Source organism: Staurois parvus, unplaced genomic scaffold (genome assembly GCF_062004578.1).
Source record: "Staurois parvus isolate SC_StPar_1 unplaced genomic scaffold, SC_StPar_1.0 ptg000154l, whole genome shotgun sequence".
NCBI lineage: Eukaryota > Metazoa > Chordata > Amphibia > Anura > Ranidae > Staurois > Staurois parvus.
The window spans coordinates 14,891,080-14,918,978 of record NW_028317950.1 but is presented as its reverse complement, the minus strand read 5'-3'; the positions used below and the strand labels follow the sequence as shown (position 1 = coordinate 14,918,978).

At 41.6% G+C, this 27,899-nt stretch overlaps 2 protein-coding genes across 3 annotated transcripts in view; one reads left to right on the top strand and one right to left on the bottom strand.

Annotated features, from left to right (window-relative positions):
* The window catches only part of DDX31 (DEAD-box helicase 31), a 157,511-nt gene extending 148,958 nt beyond the window's left edge, over window positions 1–8,553 (bottom strand). For both annotated transcript variants that reach the window (XM_089675089.1, XM_089675090.1), the window contains exons 1-3: window positions 7,711–8,553; window positions 545–786; window positions 359–434 (exon numbers count right to left, since the gene is read on the bottom strand). In XM_089675089.1, coding sequence (XP_089531215.1) covers window positions 359–434; window positions 545–786; window positions 7,711–7,812 — 420 coding nt within the window. In that variant the 5' untranslated portion in view covers window positions 7,813–8,553. The remainder of the gene's footprint in view (window positions 1–358; window positions 435–544; window positions 787–7,710) is intronic.
* Window positions 8,554–9,944: 1,391 nt separating this feature from the next.
* Window positions 9,945–26,689, top strand: GTF3C4 (general transcription factor IIIC subunit 4). Its single transcript, XM_089675088.1, has 5 exons — window positions 9,945–10,233; window positions 12,295–14,073; window positions 18,986–19,116; window positions 20,648–20,736; window positions 23,267–26,689. The coding sequence occupies exons 1-5, from the start codon at window positions 9,982–9,984 to the stop codon at window positions 23,329–23,331; spliced, it is 2,316 nt and encodes a 771-aa protein (XP_089531214.1). The 5' UTR covers window positions 9,945–9,981; the 3' UTR covers window positions 23,332–26,689.
* Window positions 26,690–27,899: the final 1,210 nt, after the last annotated feature.

The following is a 27,899-nucleotide window of genomic DNA, read 5'->3' as shown; positions in this document are numbered from 1 at the left end:
AGATGTGTAATCATAACCAGATGACAACCCCACAAGTCTGAAATAATCAACTGTCGAAACAATTAAAACACACATGCGCATGTCGACCCAGTTTTTTAAGCTACTTTATTGATCATCAGAAAAATTTAGGCAAAACCCTACAATATTACACCCCAATGGAACTATGAACATGGTAATATCCATCAGGTTATGTGACAATCTCTATAATGTGGATGTGTAGATGAAACCCTACTAATTGTTACTCTTGTACAAGGATCTGGACAGTTGGAAGGGGAACGTGCGGAATGCTTGGACATTTTTGTACTGGAAAAATGTTAAATACAAAACACAACTGATTAATAAAAAAAGACAGACCTACCAGATGTGGATGCAACTTGAGCTCAGAAAAGGAATCGGAAGAGAAAACGTTTTCTTGTAACTGCTTCACATTTGGCCTGTTAACAAATAAGCCATAAAAAGTATAAATCAGAAAAGCAAAAAAAAACAAAAAAAAAACAAACATAGATACAGATACAGTTCCCTTTAAATCCAAATAAGATCGAACCTCTCTATTTCCGGAACCTCTGGGTTGTTTTTAAAGAGAGATGATGTTTTGACAGCAGCTCTTCCTTTTGTGCCATCTTCTTTCTTTTCTCCTTTTTTAGGTAAGGAATTTTTTTTGAATTTTTTGTTGGGTTTGGATTTGGTGTCCATGGACTTGGTATCTAGAGAAACTGGAGGAGCTGAACGCTTGGAGGAAGGACCTTCACTGGCATCTTGGAACTTCCTTTTCTGAGCTTTGAATTTCTGTCATTAAATGAAATAACAGCATTAGTCCTGATAGAGGTAAACCCTGTAAAGGAATTATTATTATTATTATACAGGATTTATATAGCGCCAACAGTTTGCGCAGCGCTTTACAAAATGAAAAACTATAGACATTATAGTTACAATACAATTTGGTAGAAGAGGAAACAGAGGGCCCGGCTCGTCCAATCTAGGAGGAAGGGTTAAGTGATATAAAAGGTAATAGCTGTGGGGGGATGAGCTGATGGAGGAAATAAATGGCGATTTACTAGGTAGAAGCAGGATAGACTTCTTTAAAGAGAAAGGTTTTCAGGGTTCGTCTAAAGGTGGATAGATTAGGAGACAGCCGGACAGATTGGGGTAGGGAGTTCCATAGGATGGGAGAAGCTCGGGAGAAGTCCTGGAGGCGAGCATAGGAGGAGGCGACACTGGAACTAGAGAGCAGAAGGTCTTGGGAGGATCGAAGAGAGCGGTTTGGTTGATATTTTGAGATCAGGCTGGTGATGTAGCTGGGGGCAGAGTTGTGGATGGCTTTGTAAGTTGTTGTTAGTATGATTTTTTTTTTTTTTTCACTACAAGTGTACATATAAGAATCTGTCCTGAAATCAGTCTCCTGTAATCCCCTGTACAGCAGCACTAAGAATGGGAGCATGAAGGGCAGTACTCAGAGTCAATCTATCTCATGCATTGTACATATGCTGACAAAGGACCTGCTAATGGGCGAAAAAAGCATGAGCAAAGAGATGATCTAATTAGTAAACTACTGTTCTTCCATTGACCAATCAGCAACCTAGGGGAGTTTTTGACCAAGCAGTGCTGCTGCAGTAATGGTCAAGTATGTTGCCTTCAGGGATATTAATCAGGATTCACAGGACTGCACAGAATTACAAATCATTTTGCAGCCAGCACAATCCTCATATATGTATCTCTGTTAAGTATTTAGCTGCTCTCTTGGAATTCAGCTTCAATACTCAATTGAAGTCCCACACCTTTGCATCTCTTTTAGAGTTTTGTATCATGGAATTTTAGGATTTGTGATTGCAGTTTTCTTGAAAATGCCTTAATAGAAAACTTTGCTTCTAGTGAAGTTGTTCTTTAATGCTTCCCACCCTACCCCTGTACTCCCATGCAGGCTGTAGTATTGTCATAGTTGTGGGTAGTACTTCCACAAGTATTTACAGAGAAGTTGCTTCTTCCTTCTCTCCCCTTCCAGTGCTCTGTGTTAGTAGAGCTGAGTAATAGCCACCCCCTCAGCACTAATGTCCCCACATTTACTGATTACACTGTTCAACAGGTAAAAAGTTTTGGGCATAAAATTAGCTAATCTTACATAATTTTGGGGTGCTGAAAACGAAAATGACCCTAAAAAATGTTGATTGGCTCTAGTTTCCATGATATATTCACCCATCTGACGTAAGCCATTCAAAATTATGATGCAACTTCAGCTGCATATTGCGCAATTGATACAGGTGACCAATAGAAAATTGCATGTATACTGAGATGATGCAATATTAGCCTTTAATTGCATCACTTCACTGCATAAAAGCTGCAGTATCTGTAGCTGATTGTAGTTCGACAGCGTCTTTACATTTCGTTTTATGCTTATATAGGCTACTCAGTAATGCCTCGAACTTGTGTGAATAAAGCAGATAATTTCTGCTATATCTGCGGTGAAATAACTTTTATCTCACAAAAAAGGAGGATAACAGGAATGATTAAGAAAGCCTACAACTTGTATTTTGGCTGCAAGATAGGAGACCAGGACAAGAGCTGGGCACCACATATATGCTGCAATTCTTGTGGGACGGCACTGGAGCAATGGTTGAATGGAAAAAAGGCATCTATGCCTTTCGCTGTGCCAATGATTTGGAGAGAGCCAACAGATCATGTTAGTAATTGTTACTTTTGTATGGTGCCTCCAATTGTAAAAGGGCTAAATAAGAAGAAAAAGTTATCTGTGCACTATCCAAATATTCCATCGGCAATACGTCCAGTTCCTCATGGAGAGGGGCTACCAATTCCTAAAGCACCAGAATCCTTCGAGGTTGAGTCAAGTGAGGAAGAACCTGAAGCGTGTAGTCACGTGCAGTTGTAAGAGATAACCCTTTCCTCGAATACAAGAGAAAAGCCAAGAGAAGCAAAACCGAGACAAACTGAAGACAAAACTAGTGAGAATCCTAAGTATTAAAATGATTCAACTTAGCTTATGGCTATAATTTTTCTTGGTAATCCTATGCAATATATTATGCCATTTAGGCTTTGTTATGTAGTCAATATCACTTGCTTTATATTTGTGGAAAGACATCTATCTATATAATTATTGTGCATTATGTAGTCATTACGCCTATAGTAGAAAACTTTCCGTTTACAGAAAAACTAGAGCCAATTGACAAATTTCATTGTTATATTTGAACTCAGAATGTGAAATTCATTAAGAAATGGATCCTTTTGTTTCCAAAACTGGCAAAAAATAAAAATTTGTTGAACAGTGTTATTGCAGAGAAGGAAGAGGACATACAGTGCCTTGAAAAAGTATTCATACCCTTAAATTTTACCACTTTTTGTCATCTTGCAGCCAAAAAAATAAATGTGTTTTATTGGGATTTTAAGTGATAGACCAACACAAAGTGGCACATAATTGTGAAGTGGAAGGAAAATGATAAATGGTTTTCAAAACTTTTTACCAATAAATATGTGAAAGGTGTGGCGTGCATTTGTATACAGCCCCCCTGAGTCAAAACATTGTAGAATCACCTTTGGCTGCCATTACAGCTGCAAGTCTTTTTGGGGATGTAGAGAGTTTCCACATCTAGAGAGTGAAATTCAGATTGGATGGAGAGCATCTGTGAACAGCAATTTTCAAGTCTTGCCACAGATTCTCAATTGGATTTAGGTCTGGACTCTGACTGGGTCATTCTAACACATGAATATGCTTTTGATCTAAACCATTCCATTGTAGCTCTGGCTGTATGTTTACGGTCGTTGTCCTGCTGGAAGGTGAACCTCCTCCCCAGTCTCAAGTCTTTTGCAGACTCGAACAGGTTTTCTTCTAAGATTGCCCTGTATTTGGCTTCATCCATCTTCCCATCAACTCTGACCAGCTTCCCTGTCTCTGCTGAAGAAAAGCATCCCTACAACATTATGCTTCCACCACCATGTTTCACGGTGGGGATGGTGTGTTCAGGGTGATGTGCAGTGTTAGTTTTCTGCCACACATAGCATTTTGCTTTTAGGCCAAAAGGTTCAATTTTGGTCTCATCTGACCAGAGCACCTTCTTCCACGTTTGCTGTGTCCCCCACATGGCTTCTCGCAAACTGCAAATGGGACTTCTTATGGCTTTCTTCCAACAATTACTTTCTTCTTGTAACTCTTCCAAAAAGGCCAGATTTGTGGAGTGCACAACTAATAGTTGTCCTGTGGACAGATTCTCCCACCTGGGCTGTGGATCTCTGCAGCTCCTCCAGTTACCATGGGCCTCTTGGCTGCTTCTCTGATCAATGCTCTCCTTGCCCGGCCAGTCAGTTTAGGTGGACGGCTATGTCTCGGTAGGTTTGCAGTTGTGCCATACTCTTTCCATTTTCAGATGATGGATTGAACAGTGCTTTGTGATATGTTCAAAGCTTGGGATATTTTTTTATAACCTAACCCTGCTTTAAACTTCTTCACAACTTTATCCATGACCTGTCTGGTGTGTTCCTTGGCCTTCATGATGCTGTTTGTTCACTAATGTTCTCTAACAAACCTCTGAGGGCTTCACAGAACAGCTGTATGTATACTGAGATTAAATTACACACAGGTGGACTCTATTTACTAATTAGGTGACTTCTGAAGGCAATTGGTGCCACTAGATTTTAATTAGGGGTATCAGAGTAAAGGGGGCTGAATACAAATGCACGCCACACTTTTCAGATATGTATTCATAAAAAAGTTTGAAAAACATTGAGTCCACTTCCCAAGTATGTGCCACTCTGTGTTGGTCTATCACATAAAATCCCAATAAAAAATGTTTACGTTTTTGGTTGTACCATGACAAAATGTGGAATTCAAGGGGTATGAATACTTTTTCAAGGCACTGTATCTGACCAGATCTGTTAGTAAGTGCTCATTATCGAGTGCACTGGGTCTACTCTGGCACCTAATGGACTTTACAGTCAAATTTAGAGAGCTGGAACAACTGCTGTACCAGGAAAGTGAAAGTAAGACTTTAAAAATGGGGGTTGTTAGTAGGATGTCTACCTGACTGTATATGTATTTCTGTGCCTTCATTTGGGCTTTACAAGTATTTACTAAACCCACAACAGTAAAATCAGTCTGTATATGCAGTAAAGCATGCTTGTTATACTCACTATGGAACCTAAGGGGTTAATCCTCTGCATTGTGTAAAAACGCTGTTTGATCCTGACTTCTCTGATCCTCCCCTTCTTCTACTGTCCCCAATCCATCTGCTGATAGTACAGAGCCCTAGGACGTATTCTGCACATGTTCAGTTTAGTGTGTATTTGTAGAGTTTTTTTTCATGGGGGAGTGCATGTGATCAGCACAGGGCCAATCAGCACTGTCCAGACAGAGGGTCAGGGGTTGTGCAGCCTCATGGGGCAATCAGGGGAGAATGAAAACACCTCCTACAAGCTTTAACCAGTACTCTGCTGGACACTGATAGAAGTCACGAGACTGATATACACTGCTGATGAGAAATGGTATGTGCCAATTTATATTTACAATAATTGCATTTCCATGTTGTGTGTACTGTGGGAGACCAGATATAGTGGATGCAGGGTCCGGGGAGAGCAGATATAGTGGATGCAGGGTCCTGGGTTTAGTAACACTTTAATGGGATTAGAATTAAAATGACCTTTTCAGGGTATATGTGGGGGGGTAGAATATCCTGACATCTTATTTGCTCTCTTTTCTATTAACCACTAGCCTACAGGGCACTTCTACCCCCTTCCTGCCCAGGCCAATTTCCAGCTTTCAGCGCTGTTGCACTTTGAGTGACAATTGCGTGGTCATGCAACACTGTACCCATATGAAATTTTTTATAATTTTTGTTGTGACAGATAGAGCTTTATTTTGGTGGTATTTAATCACCTCTGGGTTTATTTTTTCTTAAACAAACCAAAAACCACTGAAAATTTTGAAAAAAAAAATGTTTTTTCTTAGTTTTTGTTATAAAATTTTGTAAATAAGTGATTTTTCTCCTTCACTGATGTGCGCTAATGAGGCTGCACTGATGGGCACTGATAGGCTGCACTGATGTACACTGATAGGTGGCACTGATGGGCATTGACAGGCATCACTGATGGGCACTGAAAGGAAGCACTCATATATGGCACTGATAGGTGGCACTGATAGGCAGCACTGACGGGCACTGATAGGCGGCACTGATGCACACTGATAGGCAGCATCGACTGGCACTGATAGGTGGCACTGATAGGCTGCACTGACTGGCACTGAAAGGCAGCTCAGATGGGCACTGATATGTGGCATTGATGTGGAACTGATGGGCACTGAAATGTTGCACTGGCGGGTGGCATGGATGAGCACAGAGCTGGCACTGATGGACACTGACAGGTGGCGCTGCTGGGGCTACACTGATCATCAGGGCACACTGATCATCAGTGCTTTGATGATCTGTGTAGATCCTCTGAGGAATACCGATTACCGGCTCTCCTCTCCTCTGTCAGCATGACAGCTCGTGAGGAGAGAAATGCCGATAACCGGCATTTCCCTGTTTACATGCGATCAGCTGTGATTGGACACAGCTGATCACATGACAGAGCCGACATCTTTGGCTCTTTCCGTGGATCGTGATCCGGACACAGCGCACCGCCGATTGCCGCGCTGTGCATATGATGTCATATGATGTCCTCCCAGAACGAGAGAACCGCCTTGCGTCCGTCATTGTACTATATGGCGGGCGGGAGGCGGTTACATATACCACTGAATGTGGTTTGTTATATCTGTTCGATAAGGGCAGAAATATACCTGCTGATCCTGTCAGAAATCCAGTACTGGCATGTGCACTCTGCAACATCATCTCAATCAGTCTTGTGAACCCTGTTCAGTTCATGTATGTGAACTACAGAACACCTCACCCCTATAATATGGAGAGAAGGGGAGGGTTCTGTAGTCCTAACAAACCTCTTGTCCTAGGGTGGCAATGCTGTTCCAGTGTACAGTAGGGGGTGGGAAATTATTTTTCCCAAGGGGCCACATGAGAGACTAGAACTGTGGTGGAGGGCCATAATTAATATTGCTGAACAGTAATTTTGGACTGGTGAAGGTCTGTAAGTAAGTGAGGAATCTGACAGGCTTAGTAAGGCATGCTGACAGTGGAGGCATCAAGGGCCGGATATGGCCAGCCAAAAGGCAGCCATAGTTTGCCCAGGTCTGGAGGTCTGCTGTACAATGAGTATGTGCTGTCACCAAAGAGGAAGTGTTCCACTGTCAGAATCACCAGGTGAAAACAAAGAAAACACCTTAAAAAAATGCCAGCAACTACATCTAAAAATTGGAAAGTTGCAATATATTACATTTTAGTTCCTATGTTTAACATTGTTCAGTTGTGATCTCCTCCTACTGTAATCCCCTGTTCAGAGGAGAACACAGGGCAGAGCTCAGCCATTTACTGCCCTGTCACAGCCTGCACTGGTTCCTGTTCCAGGCTGTATTACATAGACTCCGGGGAAGTCTATGACCTGGGAATGCTTTCTGGCAGGTGTACCTGGATCACAAGCGACAAAACTGATGGCAATTACAGCAGTTTGTTTCTATGCATTTCAGCTTTCGGCATGGAGCTGAACACTAAACTGGCGGACATGTTCGTTTTAAGACCTCGGTGTAGTTGAGCTCCAAGTCTGTACCTGCTTGACAGATGAAACATGATTTCTAAATACCAATTTACACAAATTCAGGAAACTTACCCAGGTCTCCTTTCTTTTCTCTGGCTTGAGGAAAGGTTTGGCACCTTTGTGTGATGGGATTGGAGCCTCTGTAATATTGAGGATTAATCCCTGATCTCCCATGACTCATAAACCACCAAACATCTGTCAGCTACAGCCAGTCCCCCCAAGGATCTCTGTGCAGTACTAGAAGTGATCAGATCTACAATCCCCTCTTATAGATCTCTGTATAGATCTAGTAATGATCAGATCTACAATGCCTCCCTATAGATCTCTGTATAGAACTAGTAATGATCAGATCTACAATCCCCTCCTATAGATCTATGTATAGAACTAGTAATGATCAGATCTACAATGCCCCCTATAGATCTCTGTATAGATCTAGTAATGATCATACAATCCCCTCTTATAGATCTCTGTATAGAACTAGTAATGGTCAAATCTTCAATCCCCATCCACGGGTCCCTGTACAGTACTAGCAAAGATCTGCTCTACAACCCCCTCCACAGATCCCTGTACAGTACTAGCAATGATCAGCTCTACAATCCCCTTCCACGGATCTCTGTACAGTACTAGCAATGATCAGTTCTACAATCCCCTTCCACAGATCCCTGTACAGTACTAGCAATGATCAGCTCTACAATCCCCTTCCACAGATCCCTGTACAGTACTAGAAATGATCTGCTCTACAACCCCCCTCCACAGATTCCTGTACAGTACTAGCAATGATCAGTTCTACAAACCCCTCCGCAGATCCCTGTACAGTACTAGCAATGATCAGTTCTACAACCCCCTCCGCAGATCCCTGTACAGTACTAGCAATAGTCACATCTACAAACACATGTGGACACACACCGGCAAGGAAGGACCCAACTAGGGATGCCCTAGTAGCGCCTGACTAAAACATAATTACTTTTTACATTTTGTAAAATTCTGTATAGGTGTCGGTAGGCACTCCATAATCAACGTATATCTGTTAACATTTATGTTACAGCTTTTATTAGCAAAAAAACCCCACAGAACCAGAGGTAACCTAGATAACTACACAGACATGCGTTGCCTACTATTGGATAGCATTGGTCTTCGATAAAATGGCTGCCGTAGCACACTTCAGTAGAAAAGTTTATACAGTGTGTGTGATTCTCAAGTGCTTCTTAGTTACCTTTATTGCAAGCAGTAGTGTAGTGGCAGTGATTACAAAATTAGGATAGGGCAGGCACAGTGAAAAAAAAAAAAGGGAATCATTATTTGATGCCCAACTTCAGATAAAATAATTATTACACATAATAATACAGTACCCTCTTAATATGATTACACTTTGTAAATGAAAGTAATATATGAGCATTAAATTTATAGTGGTTTTCGGGTAAAATAATAATTATACTAATAAATTACTCTCATATTTTATTATTGTTGTTAATAACATGTATTGTTGTTACTGTGGTTGTTCTTACCCCGTATGCAAATACTAATAAAAATAAAATGATAAAAACATGTTATTAATTTATTAGCTTTCATCATAATGTAGGGAAATAATATTCATAATAATACATTACTCCAATGTACTATTATTGTTGCTGTTGTTATACTGTATGTAAATACTAATAATACAAAAAATAAATAAATTATAAGTATGTGTTATTAAAGTATTAGTAAGTAAGATTGTTAATAACAACATTTTTTATTATTATTATTATTATGATGATGGTTCTTCTTATAAAAAAAAATAAATTCTAAGTATGTGTTATTGAAGTATTAGTAAATAAGATTGTTAATAATAACATTTATTATTATTATTATGGTTCTTCGTATTAAAAAATAATATAAAAAAAAAATAAATTATAAGTATGTGCTATTTAAGTATTAGTAAGATTGTTAATAATAACATTTATTATTATTATTATTATTATTGTTCTTCTTATAAAAAGTAATATAAAACAAATAAATAGTAAGTCTGTGTTATTAAAGTATTATTAAGTTTAATAACATGTATTATTATTATTATTATTATTATAAAAAAAATATAAAATAAATGAATAAATTATAAGTATGTGCTATTAAAGTATTAGTAAGATTGTTACTAACAACATTTATTATTATATTATTATTAATAATAATAATATGGTTCTTAATATTATTACTACTACAGGGTAGTAAGTAGACTGACATCGATTCCACACAGGCACTATAGATGACACCCTGGGCTCCTTGGAAGCTGGGGTCCTCTCGCTTATTCTCTCCTTCGGTCGCGCAGTGATGATGTCACTCTGACGGTCTCCGTGGTGTAGAGGGATGTCGGAGTCCTGTGAGGAGCAGCGGACGAATTTCCGGCTGTCGGTGTGTAAGCGGGAGCCGGTGGTGAAGTTGTTGCAGGCGGTGACCGGGTTGGAGCCGCTCTCCTGGTCGGAGGACCACCGGCTGTCCGTTTGCACCAGCAGCAATGTCTCTGTGCTGGAACAGGTGTGTGATATCCATGGCAGTAGCCCGGAGCTCACCCTGTACCGCACCTGTGTGCCCGCCCCGCTCAAGACATGCTACCTCCGGGTAAGGCCATAGGATGGGGGGAGGGTGTCCCCTCGGAGCATTGCTGTGTCCCCCCTCCTGCAATGTACAGTGTGGTGTATAGACAAGACTTTCTGTTGAGTTTTGGAGAGAGCAGGGAAGGGATGACCCTGATTGCTGCCTATAGAGGAATCTTATTCATGGTTTTTATTGACAATTTACGCAGCACTTTACATATATATTGTACATTCACATCAGTCCCTAACCCTCAAGGGGCGTACAATCTAAGGTCCCTAACTTACATTCATACATAAACATACTAGGGCCAATTTAGACAGGAGCCAATTAACCTACCAGCATGTCTTTGGAGTGTGGGAGGAAACCGGAGAACCCGGAGGAAAATTTCCTTTAACTTCCTGTCCAGGGAACACAACAGGAAGTTACAGGAAATCTCCCAAAATGAGAACAGCCTTTCTCAACCTTTTCAACATGGAAAAACCCATGAAATAACTTTCCATTCCATGCTAAAAATGACTATCTACAACTCATGATACATTAGTGTGATGGTCAGTGAGAAGACCGCTCCTCACGCTCGTGGTCACTGGGAAGACCGCTCCTCACGCTCGTGGTCACTGGGAAGACCGCTCCTCACGCTCGTGGTCACTGGGAAGACCGCTCCTCACGCTCGTGGTCACTGGGAAGACCGCTCCTCACGCTCGTGGTCACTGGGAAGACCGCTCCTCACGCTCGTGGTCACTGAGAGGAACGCTCCTCGCGCTCGTGGACACTGAGAGGAACGCTCCTCGCGCTCGTGGACACTGGGAAGAATTGCCCTCTTATAGAGAGCTAAAAAAGAAAGTGATGTCAGTGGGAACTTATCCCAGCAGAAATTGCTCATTACTCAAGGAAGCTCTAACAACCTCTGCAGGAACCCAGGAATACTTGAGAGCAGACATTTCTCGAGGAACCCTTAGCAACCTCTGGAGGAACTCTACTGTTCTATGGATCCTTGGTTGAGAAACCCTAATGTAGAGGAACTTCCCTCTTATACAGTTGTCCTCAGGACAAAAGCTTTCTCTCTTGTTCACGGGACAACTTTACATACACTATATTACCAAAAGTATTGGGACACCTACCTTTACACGCTCATGAACTTTAATGGCATCCCAGTCTTAGTCCGTAGGGTTCAATATTGAGTTGGCCCGCCCTTTGTAGCTATAACAGCTTCAACTCTTCTGGGAAGGCTGTCCACAAGGTTTAGGAGGGTGTCTATGGGAAGGTTTGACCATTCTTCCAGAAGTACATTTGTGAGGTCAGGCACGGATGTCAGACAAGAAGGTCTGGTTCGCAGTCTCCGCTCTAATTCATCCCAAAGGTGTTCTAATGGTTTGAGGTCAGGACTCTGTGCAGGCCAGTCAAATGTTTCAGATTTTTTTTTTTCACCATCTGTGTCCCATTGCGGAGATTTCCCTGCACTTCCTGTCCCATAGCCAAACAGGAAGTGAGAGGAAATCCCAGAAAATTAAGGGAATTCCTTGGGGACCTCCAGATCACCAGAACTAGTGTCCTCATCAGAAGACTTCCACAGTGGCACAGACAGCAATAAAAACTGACAAGCGTTCTAATCCCTCTGCACACTATTCAAAACTATAAAAAAATTGCTTTGCTTTTAGTTACACTTTATATGTTAAAGTGGTTGTAAAGGCTGAAACTTTTTTGCTTTCATGAATTCTATACATGAAGGTAAACAACCTTCTGTGTACAGCACATATGTTACATTTGCTTCCCTGCCATTGCATTCAGCAGCCAGGAGCAGCTTAGTATGGGAATGGAGGCACATGTGTCCAACCACCCCCCCTCCTCTCATGTGATAACACTGGGACATAGCACAGGGAAGGAAGGGAGGTGTTAGTCAATAATATCTAAGCTCAAATTCAAGATCAGTTTGAGCTTGCAGTGGTTTGTGGTTCTTTGCACTCCATGGGGTATTTAAAGGTGAGGGAGTTAAAGGAAAGGAACATTTTATGTGTTGTTTTTGCCAGCATGGACAGTAGATCTAGCAGCTGTTCATTTTGATACTGAACTGTCTCTTTCATCTTGCAGATTGGTCCCCCAAAGGAAGTGCAGCTGTGCAGAGCAAAGTTTGCCCGGTCAAGTGACCCAGCAGTCAGCCAGAAGTTTATGCTGGACAGAGTATTTAACCCTGAAGGAAAAGGTTTGCCACCCTTACAAGGATACAAATATGCCTGCTGGTCTCCTGTGGGCTGCGATGCCAATGGACGATGCCTTTTAGCTGCGCTTACTTTGGATAACCGATTGACTGTTAATGCAAATGTTGACAGACTGCAGTGGAAGCAGTTGGCAGACCTAACAGAAATGTATGGTGAACGTTTAGCTCAGAGCAACTACACAGCGACTGAGAATGCCACCTATTCACAATTGGAGGATTTTCCCGAGTTCCAAAGGCGGCACAGCATGCAGACCCCCGTATGGATGGAGTGGTCCAGCATATGCACTACCCAGGAGATCATGGAGAACAACACTTGCCGAGATGTTGGTACTGTTCTGTTAGCCGTACTCTTTGAAAATGGAGATGTTGCCATTTGGCAATTTCAGCTCCCCATAAACAACCACACCTCCATTATTTCCTGCAACACCATCGTGTCTGGGGTTGAGTCACCAAGCGTCTTGGCATGGTGGGAGTATGAACACAGCAATCGTAAAATGAGTGGACTGATTGTAGGCAGCAGTTTGGGCCCTGTCAAAATTATCCCAGTGAATTTGAAGGCCGTCAAAGGATACTTCACATTACGGCAGCCGGTGATCCTTTGGCAAGAAGCTGACCGTTTGCCAGTCAACAGTATTAAATGTATAGCTCTTTATCACCCTTACCAAAAGTGCAGCTGCAGCCTTGTGGTTGCTGCCCGTGGTTGCTATGTTTTTTGGTGTTTGTTGTTGATATCGAAAGCAGGACTCAATGTTCACAATTCCCATGTAACGGGACTGCACTCCTTACCTATCATTTCTTTGACTGTTGACAGGCAGAATGGAACCATTTATTCCTGTTCTGTTGATGGAAAAGTTCAGCAGTTGATTCCTATTTTCACAAACCTTGCTTTAAAGTTTGAACATCAACTCATTAATATGTCAGAGATGTTTGGGTCAGTGAAAGCTCATGGCATTGCTGTAAGTCCTTTTGGGGCTTATCTTGCTTGCATCACCTCTGAAGGCATGAAGAATGGAATTCATCCAGTAAACAAGAACTTTCAGGTCAACTTTGTTTCTCTCAAGACATTTGAGGAAGCAGCAGCTCAGCTTCTTGAGAGCTCTAGCCAAAACCTCTTCCGGCAGATGGATCTCACAGACATTGTACGTTGGAAGATCCTGAAAGACAAGGTCATCCCTCAGTTTTTGATTGATGTCCTGGACAAAAAGGTAGATGGAGGTCCATTGTACTTTTGGAGGTTCCGACTTTTCCTTCTGAGAATTTGGTTCCAGTCTTTTAAAAAACTGACTTATGAAGCAATGCAGAAACAACCTTACCATGAATCAAAGGTTTCCAGGAAGGAAGATACCGCTGTGGAGGCTAGCATTTTTGAGGAAGAAAAGGATCAGGATGAGGACAGACATGATGATGAGCATGGCTCTGGTAAAACATTAGAAGACAGTGCAGAGTCTGAATCTTCTCCAACTGATGAAAGTTTTTTGGAAATCCAAAAGAAAATTGAAGCTGTGGAGGCACATTTGACCAAGGAACACATGAAGCATGTTTTGGGAGAAGTCTACCTGCACACTGGCATCACGGAATATACCAGTATTCCTACCCGTGGTGTCTGTGCCTATCTGATGGCTAACAGAGACGACGATGACAGGACAGCCCAGGTGCACCATCTACCCTTTTTTCATTGTTGCTGTTCAGTCATTTGCTTTTTGCCCAGCATTTCCTGGGTTCATGTTGCAATAACATACTACAAAGCTGTTTACAGAATACATACAGCCACTTCTGGCTTTTTCTACTGGTGAGAACCTGTTAAGAACTTCAGTGTCCCTGCCACAGTCATATAATCATAGTCTAGGGCTAATCATGTAAGAAACTAATTCACCTTCTTGTGTGTTTCATCAGGGGTGTGGGCATTTTTTAAAAACCTAATTGTTCAAGTAATGAAATCTGTGTCCCAATCTACCTGTTCTGATAAAAAAAAAAATTAATAATTTTAACCAAAACCGTATTTAAATGTGAGGTGCTTTTAAGAATGTCTGGTGCTTTTAAAAACGAAAGGGGCTTTATGGCAAATTAAACTTTAAATGTTTTTAACATTGAACTCCTACTCGCCTCCCTGCCTGTCTTCAGCACCACACTTGGGGACAAGCAGGGAGGGGAGAGACCTTGCAGTATGACAAGCACTGATAGGGTGCTCATCAAGAAAGGGGAGTGTTGGGCTCTCTTAACGCTCAGCAGAAGCTCATCTGCTGAGCGAGTAAGTAAAGCGCTGGCCCCAATAAGAAAAAACAAAACTTTATTTTGCAGGTTACCCTCGCGCATTGAAACACTTTGGTGCTCAGCCAAATCAAGCTCCGATGTCTGCTGTTAGGCCCCGTTCACACCTGGATGTTTTGGAATTGTCAGTATCACTGCGATTCTGCCCGCAATCTCAAAACATCACTACAATCGCAAAATGCAGGTTCTGGTGTCATTTTCTATATGTGTCGCGCTCTACAATGTATATTAAATCATAAACATATAACACAAAGTAATATAAAGGTGTAGAAATTAATCCATTAGCTTATATATCCAAAGAAAACAGAGTGGACTTTCTAATATTTTATGATTATATATTTTTAAATATTTATATGCTTTTTGCACAGCTATTGCACTGTTTGAAGCACGCTTTTTTTTTTCTCACTACTGTCTTCTTTGGATATATAAACTAATGGATTAATTTCTACACCTTTTATATTACTTTGTTATATGTTTATGATTTATTTAATAGTGTGGAGCATGACACATATAGATATAATTTCAATTTTATTTTTTACGCAGTTTATGAGTATGTGTTTAGTGTTGATGCATCACAATTTTATCGATGTTTGTTAATTCTCACAATTTTATAAAATTTTTGCACAGAGAGAATACCACATTTTAGCTCACGAGTATCACTTTCATTTCATTTTCAGTGGCACCTTAAGCGCTGTGAGGATATGCCGCCATTTATCGTGCGATTTTACAATCATGGCAAATCGTGTGAAGCTTGTCGCCCAAAAAGGAGCAGGAGCTTCTTTGGGGCAACAAGCTTCACCCAATGTGATTTTCCATGATTGTCATGAAATTTACTGCACGGTTTTTCACATTGCGTGAATCTTGTCGCCTGAAAAGGAGCAGAAGCTTTTTTTGGGTGACCAGCTTCACACAATGCGTTTTGCCATGCAAAAATTGCGGCAAAACTGCACCACGTTTTAGGTGCCATTGAACATAATGACACCTGAACCTGCGTTTTGCGATTGCGTGCAGAATCGCGGTGATTCTGTTGCAATTCCAAAACGCCCAGATGTGAATGGAGCCTCCCTGGTTCACACATATACAATCCTGGATGCATTTTGAAACGCACAGATTCACATGAAAGGCTAGATGTGGTTCACACAGATGCAATCCACACTCCATCCATATCACTCATGTTTAAGACACAGCAAGTCCTCTATTGTTCAAAGGTAACGTAACATATTGGCCGTTGCCTCTCACAGCCAAGGATATCAGGCAGTCAAGTGAAGTGGTTCATGTGCTGAAATTTTGGATATAGCTGCCTCTAAAGCTGGTTGCAGACCTGGCCTTTATGAGAGGTTGCCTTTTAAAGTGCATCTCTTGTGTAGTGAAGCATTGCTTGTGTGTGTCTGTTTTTTTTTTTTTTGTTTTTTTTTTTCTTCTCCTTGTTTCCAGTCCTTTATCTCTTGCAGAGGTACAGCCATTTTATTCTGTTCTTCTACTTCCTGGTAGGTTGGATGCCTGTGACACCCCTGGCTGCTATGTAGCTCTGCAGGGAAATGCTAGTGGTGTCTTGTCTAAAGCTGGAGCCAAAGTATGCTGCAGGAAGACACAGGCATCTAAGACACCTAGAAGTGTTGGATGCTGAAAATTCTAGCAATGGCCGTAGCTCTTTGGTAGAGCGAATATTGTAGGCAAAATAGATGGTAAAGGTATAAGTGTATTTTAATATGCTGTGTGCTGGTGTCTCTTTAATGTTTTAGGATATTTGTAAGATTTATATTCAGCTGTGTCTCCTGAATGTTTTAAGATTTTCATGCTTGTTTGGGAGATCTGCCCATTCTATGTATGGCTCCTGTAAGGAGGTAAGGTTGTGGAAGAGTTTTTTGTTACCTGCAGAGATGTCCTGAGGTGCAGAATGACAGCTGACTCTGCAAGGGAGAATGTCACCAGCACACCGAGGATCACCAATATGGGCCCAAAAGTTTTAATGAACAATCACAGTTACACCAAGGCAACGTTTCGGAGTCTCGCAGGACCCCTTCATCAGGCATGTGACACATGCCTGATGAAGGGGTCCTGCGAGACTCCGAAACGTTGCCTTGCTGTAACTATGTGATCGTTCATTAAAACTTTTGGATCTTTTTTGGAACTTTTGCATTTACCACTAAACACCATAAATGCATAAAACCGCCGCATGTCCATTTCTTCAAAATGTTAAAAAATAAACTAGTGCTTTGCCTTGAATGTGCAATGCAGTGGGCTTTCTTTGATGTCCTCATGCCTAGCTGCAAATGCAGACTTTCCCTTAGCTCTTCTGCTGTTAAATTTGAGCTGCATGCTGACCTCCCCTTAGATCTCCCGCTGCTCCGTTGACCTGTATGCTGACCTCCCCTTAGATCTCCCGCTGTTCCATTGAGCTACATGCTGACCTCCCCTTAGATCTCCCGCTGTTCCATTGAGCTGCATGCTGACCTCCCCTTAGATCTCTCCCCCTGTTCCATTGAGCTGCATGCTGAACTCCCCTTAGATCTCTCCCCCTGTTCCATTGAGCTGCATGCTGACCTCCCCTTAGATCTCCTGCTGTTCCATTGAGCTGCATGCTGACCTCCCCTTAGATCTCCCGCTGTTCCATTGAGCTGCATGCTGACCTCCCCTTAGATCTCTCCCCCTGTTCCATTGAGCTGCATGCTGACCTCCCCTTAGATCTCTCCCCCTGTTCCATTGAGCTGCATGCTGACCTCCCCTTAGATCTCCTGCTGTTCCATTGAGCTGCATGCTGACCTCCCCTTACATCTCCCGCTGTTCCATTGAGCTGCATGCTGACCTCCCCTTAGATCTCTCCCCCTGTTCCATTGAGCTGCATGCTGACCTCCCCTTAGATCTCTCCCCCTGTTCCATTGAGCTGCATGCTGACCTCCCCTTAGATCTCCTGCTGTTCCATTGAGCTGCATGCTGACCTCCCCTTAGATCTCCTGCTGTTCCATTGAGCTGCATGGATGTGCACTAAGCATTTTTAGGTATTTCTGAAAAAATTAAATGTGTCTTCTTGAAGTATATTGCTTTTGTTTTATGGCACAAAAAAGGAGTCAACAGTGGTGTACAGACCTCACCTCTTCCACAGTCTTAGCTGTTGGATCTACAGTTGCAACTAGTGTGGGATGCACAGGATTTGAGTATGTCTTGAACTTGACACATGACACTTATGAAATACTCTGAAACATATATACATAGACAAACCACTTACTGGGTCTGCCCACCTGCTCAACCCCTTTTCTTCATCAATTTGAGTAGAATTTACTAAGACTGAAGTAGACCGAGTCTGCAGCAGCTGTGCATGGCAACCAATCAATGTCTATCTTTTATTTTCAAAGCTTAAAGTGGTAGTAAACTGTATATAAAATAAAAATTCTAGCACATTATGAAAGACGTATCTTAAAACGAAGCCCTCCAGCGGTGTGCTGACAGAGCTTCCATCTTCACCCGGTCTTCCTTTATGGTTCATATAGTGAGCTTGGTGTAGAGTTATTCACCCTGAGGTCATCAGAGGACAAGGGGGCACTCTTTACGCCTGGAGGAAAAGAGATTTAATTTCCAAATACGGAAAGGTTTCTTCACAGTGAGAGCTGTGAAAATGTGGAAAATAGACTCCCTCAGAGTTGGTTCTGGCCAGCTCAGTGGATTGCTTTAAAAAAGTCCTGGATTGTTTCTTAGATACACAGAATATAACTGGATACTAACATTTATAGGTAATGTCAATCCAGGGAATATCTGATTTGCCTCTCGGGATCAGGAAGGGATTTTTTTTCCCCTGCAGGAGCAAATTGGATCATGCTTTGCTGGGTTTTTGCCTTCCTCTGGATCAACTGTGGGTATAGGATTTAAATTTTTTTTTAATTGTTGATCTAGATGGACTTTTGTCTTTTTTTCAGCCAGACTAACTATGTTCGTGGGCTTTGTTTGTTTGAATGGCCAAGATGCGATGGCGACACTCTCGCGCATACGCATGGGAGTCATGGCCACGGCACAGAGCTCTGAAGGGAAGGAATGAGTATACTGCCCCTTCAGAGCGCAAGCGCCAGTGACATCACCGGCTGGAGATTCCTTATACCTACAGGTAAGCTTTGTTCTAAGCTAACCTTTAGGTACAAGTGTCCAAGCTGTGTTTACTACGCTTTAACTGGACAAACAAAAGATAGAATCTGATTACAATGCTCTGGATTCTGTGTGCTCTAACTTGTTAAATTATTAAATTCCATCTATTTATGTTTATTATAACACTTTTGGTAACTCAGTTTCTGTATTGGCGTCATGCAGGTTCTCATCGGGCATGTTGAAAAGAAGATGAACAAGCAAATGTTCCCAGAGTACTGCACTCTGTGTAAGGAAGTTCTTCCATTCACTGATTGTAAAAAGGCTGTCTGCCCTAATGGACATCTCTGGCGCAGGTAGGCCCACTCAAAGTGGACCTGTCATTTCTCTATGTTTGCTTTATTAATTTCATGCATTTGGCTACTTTTGATTCTACCTCTTTGCAGCTGGCTTGATTCTCATCTAAAAGTATGGCCTACATTGTCTGTCTGAAGAAAACAACTTGCCTAATGCTGTTTTTTCTATTAGCTTTCCTACTTTCAAATCAATTTTTATTGAAAAAATACCCCAAAAAACTAATGGCAATGATACAAACATGTCAATATTGCAAAGCAACAGAAATGAAGCAAATATAGTGGATAATCTATCCAGACATCTACACAAGGGAGTATTCAGTTATATAATGTAGTGAAAGAAAGTATGTCTCTTGCAGTGAATTGCCATTTTTCAATAAAACGAGTACCATTTTATACAAGAATTTACCTCCATTTAGCCATGCCACTTGTCCCACTCTTGCTCTGCTTCACACCCTTTTATTCATAATTAGTGGAAAGGTTAGGCAAAGGGGATCTGTAAAATAGAGGGCAGCACAGTGGCTAAATGGTTAGCACTTCTGCCTGGCAGCACTAGGGTCGTTGGTTTCGAATCCCAGCCATGGCAGCTCCTGCCTGGAGTTTGCATGTTCTCCCTGTGCCTGCGTGGGTTTCCTCCGGGTACTCCGGTTTCCTCACACCCTCCAAAGACATGCTGGTAGGTTAATTGGATCCTGTCTAAATTGGACCCAATATATGTATGTATGAATGTAAGTTAGGGACCTTTAGATTGTACACCCCTTGAGGGTTAGGGACTGATGTGAATGTACAATATATATGTAAAGCGCTGCGTAAATTGATGGCGCTATATAAGTACCTGAAATAAATAGAGGATCCACCATTGCTGAGTTGACTTTGATAGTACAGTCTCCATGATTGTCATTCTCATTCTTCCTTGACTGCGTGTTGAGTCAGTGAGTTTGGACAAGCATGTGACAGTCAGGTGCTGGAGGCACTTCTGAGACACATGCTTGATTACAGCCCCTAAAAATGAACTTCAGGCACAAAAAACACTAATTATTGCAGTTATATTTATTAAAATAAACTTGTCTTATTGCAACTAGTGAAAATTGTCAGAATTTTTGACTTGATTTCACCCTAAGCTCCCCGGTAAAACGAAGGACTCTGGGAGAGGAAGGGGAAGCACTTGGGGCCAGTCAGGTAATAACCTCTTGAATCAGTTGCTACTTCTTCAAAGCTTATTCACACTCTGGGGACAGGGAGGTGACCCACCAAAGATCAAAAGTATAATTGCTAACCCTGCTTAGCCCTCCTGATTTACACTTACAGAGGTCACCTGCTTACTTACTTGAATAGGCAGCTGCTGTTTGTCCCGATTTTTTTTTATCCAGCCAAACTTTACCGCTCTTCTTGCCTGTACAGTGAGCCCTCAAAACCAAGTGTAGGGCGAACTACCAAACATCTACAGTGGTGGAATTTCGCACTTCACATCTAATAATTATTTCTGGGAAGGTGGACCACATCTAGACATGAACTATTGATTGTGTTGTTGCAGGTGTTCCTTGACGTACCAGGCCTGTCAGACTCTGGAATACCGGAGGTGCCTACTACATGACAGTATTGCAAGGCATTCAGTTCCAGAAGGTAAATATGTTATCATTGAGGATACTTCACAACCCCTTTAACAGCAGATTGAGATTGGACAAAAAGTCAGAAATGTGTTGGTGTACAAATTTCAGAGCTTTATCTGGAAAATTCTTGTTCTGCCTAGTTACTAATAGTTCGTAATATAGACCAAGTATTTGAAGTAGAATTCCCTGTTTACCTTGACTTTAAATTTTGTTTTTGCCAAGATGGCCCAAACTAACTCTACGCATTATTAAATGATACAGGCGCTGTGTGAGTTGTAATATAATGTGAATGTACAATATACACTAAGGCTGTGGCCATACACTATACAATTTTCTGCCCCATTTCCTTTTCTTCAACTATGTAGTGCAAGGGCCTGCCTAATTGGCTACAAGTGTTGTTTAGGTTTGACCTCATATTATATGGTTTTTGGTAAATCTAAAGCAAAATTCTCAAGAAAATTGTATAATGTATGGCCAGCCTACATTGCCAAAGGTATTGGAACACCTGTCCAAATCATTGGATTCAGGTCTTCCAATCACCTCCATGGCCACAGGTGTATAAAATCAAGCACCTAGGCATGCAGGCTGCTTCTATAAACATTGACATTTCCTTGTTACTAAATATTATACGGTCAACTGTTAGTGGTATTATAACAAAGTGGAAGCAACTGGGAACAACAGCAACTCAGCCACGAGGTGGTAGGCCACGTAAAATGACAGAGTGGGGTCAGCGCATGCTGAAGTGCACAGTGTGCAGAAGTCACCAACTATCTGCAAAGTCAATAGCTAAAGGCCTCCAAACTTCATGTGGCCTTCAGATTAGCACAACAACAGTGCGTAGAGAGCTTCATGGAATGGGTTTCCATGGCCGAGCAGCTGCATCCAAGCCTTACATCACCAAGTGCAATGCAAAGCATCAGATACAGTGGTGTAAAGCAAGCCGCCACTGGACTCTAGAGCAGTGGAGGTGTGTTCTCTGGAGTGAGGAAAGGAATCCATTAGATTTATTCCGTTCAGCTTCTTTATGTGTATGGCTCGGTTAAGACTGCACAGAGGTTAACTTATCTACTGTCTGAGCTCAGTGCAGATAAGATGATCTCTCCAGGTTTCTGCAACAGAGCGAGTCTTCATAGAACTGTTAAACAATAGTAGCACAGTCAGGATAACGGGAAAGAAAAGTAAAGGTCTTGTTGTTGTACTGTTTTGCATGCTCTTCTCTTGTTGCAGCGACCTGAAGCGAGTATGTCTGGCTAGGAATAAAATACTCTTTCACCCTCAGGGGCAAAGAAGAAGCTAAATAATAGGAACAGTTACTTGTCCTGACAGTAAAGTGTCATTTATGTGAACCTGCATAAATATAGGTAAATCGGGGGACAAGTAACCATCCCTAACCAGTAAGGCCTCATTTATGTGATCATTACGTACCCATGTAAAGGTATAATATACTAAATACAGTGTAAGAAGTGGTGCAGTTCACATGGTTAATGGTTTTTATTTGAAACATTTTAATCTGTATTTTCAGTGCAAGCTTGGATGTGCATTTTGGCAGACTAATTTGTAGGAAATGCATGTTAATCACTGTTAATATATTTTAGTGGGCTTTTGGCCTCTGCTTACCTTTTTTTGGGCACAGCTCTCTCAATACAGGTGCCATGTTAATGCACACAAATGCCTGTAATAATGAGGGCAAAAACACAATTTTTTGCTAATTCCTCCAGTATGCTGGGGAAAACTGCATAATGTGCAGCTCTTTACCAATTCATGAGTGGTGGTTATGGTTACTGCAAATGCACCTTTATGACTGGTTCTCTTTAAAGCTGAAAAGTAATGTGCTAATTCAGTATAGCTATTCACGGAGCACAGCTGAAAAGCAGTAGCCAAAAACAACCAAACATACTTCCTTTTGCTGTGGGCAGGTTACCAAGGTGTGAATTTTGATTAGTTGTCATAGTCATTATTTAATAAGCCTGGGAATATTTAAAGGATAAGTTCACCTTTCGTAACCTGTTACACCCATATTCAAGGTGTAACATGCTACTGTGGGACCGGCCCCTGCACCCCCAATCTCTCGTTGTGACAGCTAGTCTTCCCCGCTAGCTGTCACAATTTAAAAAAAAAATGTGGTTGTGCGGGGCTCCTCCTGCCCGACCACTCCATTCATTCACAGAGTTCTACAAGTCCCAAGAGCCTTTACAGCTGTCGATTTGTAATTCTCAATGTAATACCAGGGCGCTGTTGTTCATTGATTCTTCCTGTTATTGTAAAACTGCCTGCCCATATGAGGTACGAGCAGACAGTTCACACTGACAATCTACAGGAGACCTGCATGGTACCAGTGATCTGATCACCGCTGCAATGCTTTCCAGTATCCTAAAACATAAAATAGTAAATGCACATCTTTTTTACCTTCATGTGCTTTTACTATTTTTTGTTAAAAGGCAAACTTATCATTTTTAAAAGCTTTTTCTTTTTAATGGTGTAATAATGTATTTGACTGGATCCCATCACGTTCTCTGCTGATATCTTTATATTTTGTTTTCTAGATCTGGATTGGATTATGAGATTGCTGAAAGCACCTTGCATACTTTGTGACTCTCCTGTTTTTTAATACCGCCTTCTGGTTTTTATTGTTGCCCTCTGTTACCAAGCACAGATCTTCACACCAGCTGGGATGTACCCCTGAAGGATGTGGTGACTTTTTCTTTAGGTAACAAATACAGTATAGAATCCAGATTATTTGGTATACTATGAAAGGAACGTTCTGTGACTCAAAAAGCCAATTGACATCTTGTTGTGCCACGTGTTAAACAACTTCTGTCTCTGAAAAAAAAAAAAAAGCCAGATTGCGGCTTAAGCCCTGGTTCACACTGAATGCGACTTGGCATGCGATTTGCATGCCCTGCGACTTGCAAATTGCATACCAAGTCGCACCCTATTGTCCGCAATTGGAGCGGTCATATTGGTGCAGTTCCGACTTGGTCAGAGCCACACCGATTTCTAAAGTAGTACATGCACTACTTTTGGTACGATTCACATAGACATCTGTATCAGATGTCTTGCAAATCGCACCTGACATCGGCGGGTCCCCGACTTTGAAATCTGTAGACTTCACTGTAAGTCCCATGATTTCAAAGTCAGGCTTGATGTGAACAGAGTGTAAAGGGCACTTACCTAACAAAAGGTGTAAAGTCTGGGCCTCTGTGTATTTTAGGGCTGCATAGAGGTTTTTTTCTTTTTTATTTATGTAATTTGTTTTACGTTTACACACTATCAGAACATTTTTGCCATTTTCAAGATTGTAAGTTTTGACCAGGCTTCTAAATCAAGCTACAACCTGCATGCAAAAATATTTGTCACTGTTCTTTGCAGGTCCTAATTATACATGAAAAGATTTGAATTATTATTAATGTTTGTGACCGGTCCTTCTTAGGATATTTGAGGCAGAGATCTCTTATGACACCGTAGGAGTTTCATCTCTTCTGCTTAGCAAAACGTGTCGGACTTGACACCTGCCTGTCTTTGACCTTACAGATATATAGTAGAGCTTGTACAGAGCAGGGAAGGGAACTCTTCTTTTACATCATAGCGCCTGAATTGTTTTCCCCCCTGAATCAGACCTGTATGGCTGTGACCTGTTGAGGGGGAGGAATGGCCAAACACAAACAAAAGTTCAAAACCTGTAATAGGCACAATTTAAAAACAAGAGCTGTCTGATTTCACAGTCCAGTACTAAAATTTGTCACAAGGCTTAGTTGATGTTTAGGTATATACAGTACATTTTCAGCAGCCGCTCATTTAAAAGTCAAACTGTATTTTAGTTATATTGAGGCACCTTTTTAAAGTCAACCTGTATATAACTTGATATAACATTGTAACTAATTTGAGCCTCCACATAAGTTTCTGGAAATCTTGATAGGTGAAAACAAAATACGTGCACTGCTTTTGCAGACCTACTCCTGGAAACGGCAGTTGCCTAGATAGCATGCCACTGGCTGTTTTGGGTAATGGACTCAGAATGACCATGCAATCAGTTATATGTAGGCTGCCTATATATTCCTTCTGTGAAAGATGTGTTGTAAATGTTGGCAAGATTGCATTCAGGAGCTTCTAAACCAGGGCGCACACTCCCTGCAATCATTATTATTATTATGCAGGATTTATATAGCGCCAACAGTTTGCTCAGAGCTTTACAATATAGCAGGAGACAATACAGGAACAATACAGTTCAATACAAGAGGGATAGGAGGGCACTGCTCCTTGGAGCTTACAATCTAAGAATCTAGTTGGATTTATGGCTTTCTCCCCGTGGGTATCCCACAATGCCTTTCTGTTGTACACCATGCAGTTTGGGGTGGCTAGGGCTCCAGCAAAGTTGAGGATTGCAAGTAACATAACTCGTTTTGGGGACTTCTGGGCTCACTATAAAAAAAAAAAAAATCCTTGCTAGAAATTACAGAAATGCTTATTGGCTAGTGTTAGATACATTTTCATGTGTTCACGTTTGTGAGTTCTGAAATTAGCTTTATGATTTCAGAGGTGATAAAACTTATTCCTTGCCTGCCCAAGTCCCTGACTGCCAGAAGAGGACTTTTTATTATTTCCGTTCTTTACGTAACAGCGATGATACCATAGCACTTAGTCACTCTGTAATATTGGTGCTTGTAGTTAACTCCATTTAAATGAGGTAGGTACATCCTTGAGAGGAAGGCCTTAAAACACCACGATGAAGATCTACACCAATTGATATGTGCACTTTACATGAACACGCCTGTAGATGAGCACATGTATGTGTTAGTTCTAGGTGTATAAAACCACAGCATACAGTATGGAAAGCAGGCATCTGACACACAGGGGTGTTGGATGCCAAAGGATCTTTGGCCTGTGTAGGCCTGCAAGAGTGGGGAAAATTGTTGTTATTGTCAGCGGGACTGGTCAACATTATTACTTTAGATATTAGTCTGTTCAGAAATAACTGACATCTTCAAGCATTGTCGTACATATTTGGGTCTGCTTTAGAGGAAACCTTTCTTGAGAGAAACATAGAGGTTGCCATTGTTTGGTTTTCATTCTGCAAATGCTAGTTGAATGGATGTCATGACCACCCTCTATACAGAGCTAGAATTGTGATTTCCCCCCCCCCCCCCAAATTTGTATACTTGACCTGGGTCAGTAACTCAAACTACTGAGGTCGGAGGATCAGCATGTCAGCCAGACAACTAGCATCTTTAGGAGGGCAGCCCACCATATCGTTCTGCTTTTTTTTTTTTAAATCTGCTTTTGGTGGGTTTATTTATTTATTTATTTTTTGCCAAAGCCCCTGAACTTGGCTCAACAAAAGCTTATGTATCCATGTACACATAGGCTTTTAGCAAAGTTTAGGAGCAGCAAAGTTTAGGGGCAGTTAAACGTTACTCTCCTGAACGCAGAAGAATCGCATTCAGGAGAGGAATGTTTTGACCAAAAAAACTCTAAACACATCTAAACTTTAGCCGCGTTTAGTGCTTGGGTGTTTATTCATATCAAAAGTAAATACTCTGGCCGATCAAATGAATGAACGTCCAAGCACTAAACATGGTATTGTGTTTACACGTGGTTTTGCTGCATTTTTGCCGCGTTTAGCGGTTTCCTGTTGCCAGGAGAGCTAATCGTCTAGGGGAGTTCATGTGTACATGAGGCCTGAAGGTCTTCTTGTCATTAGTAGTTCTTAGAGGCAGCCATATTCTAGGCTTGGTGCCAGCTTACTAGATGACATCACTTATCCACGCAGAAAGCAGTGCTACTTCATGAAGGGCGGGCTGTAGTAAACTGATATGATTGGTTGGTTGTGGTAACACTGTTTCATTGTATTTATCAATGTACCCTTCCTTTGTAAATACTCCTCTGTGTCTGGTCTTGTGTTTCTGTATATTTATAGAAAAAGTGTATATATTTTTTGTCATAAAGTGAAATAAAACCAGTTTATAATATCTGTATAAGTCCAATATCTTATTTCAGTGCATCTCCTAAACCCATTCTGGGAAATTATGTAGACTGCCAGAGCTGAACTTGTCTTTTGAAATTGCTAATTGCCTAGCTACTATGCTTATCAAACTGCTTTAATACTCTCGAGTCCTGCATACATTTCAGAAGTCATACTTTTCTCTTATTTGTTGTATCCTAGTACTGGGTCAGAGTATGAAGGTCAGAGACAGCTAAGCGACTAGTATTCTTAGATGGAGGTCAAGAGTGGTAAATGAGCTTTAAAACAAGCCATGACCTCTGTAGCAGCAGGCACTGTGGAAATATTCAATCTCAAATTTTACAGCAGAAACACTGAAGATGTCCAAGTCTTCTTTTTTTTTTTTCCTCAGTTCACTTTGCTCCCACAAGCCAGCTGTGATTTGTCAGCCCAGCTTTCACCACCCAGCAGTGACTCAGCAGCTTAGCGTACTCTTCTTCCTCCTCCCAGCAGTTACTCAGCAGCTCAACCCATACTTCCCCTCCCCTTGCTCCCAACAGGGGCTCAGCAGCCTTCCTGCTTCTGATCTTTAAAGGAGAAGTACGGCCAAAGCTCACTTGGCTTTACTTCTCCTATGGATCACAGGAGTGCTGTTCATTCTGCACTCCTGTGATCCATTTTTAGCAGACAATGGACTAAAGTCTGATGTCGGCTGACATCACTAAGCCGATCTAGGCTGGGGAAAGATCGCGACCATATGGTCCGGATCCACCCAGGAGCATGGACCTGCACCTGACTCTGCTGAGAGCCTGAGCCAGCCCCTCTCTCCACAGCCCAAAGCTCTAGGGCAGAGCAGACTGTGGTGAGTGCTCAAAGCAGCAGGGAGAATTGAGCAATCGGTGGTGTCTGATCACTCAGTTCTCACCCTTGGAGCTGGAGGGGGACAGATGCAGCATCAAGCCGAGGTAGGTACAAATTTAAAAAATAAAAAACCTGAGAGTTCTCTTTTGATGTAAAGACAGAGCAGATTATGTTGGGAGGGAAGATGAGCTGGTGAGTCACTGCTGGGAAGTGGGAGCAGGAGGAGTGCAACTGCTGAAAGAATAGACTTGGATAATTTCAGTATTTTATCTATAGTATAAATATTAAAGTGGAAGAAGAACCTAACTTGAACTATTTTTAAAAAATTTCCTCTCCTCTCCTACCTATCCTGCAATCCCAATAAAAGATGTGTGTAC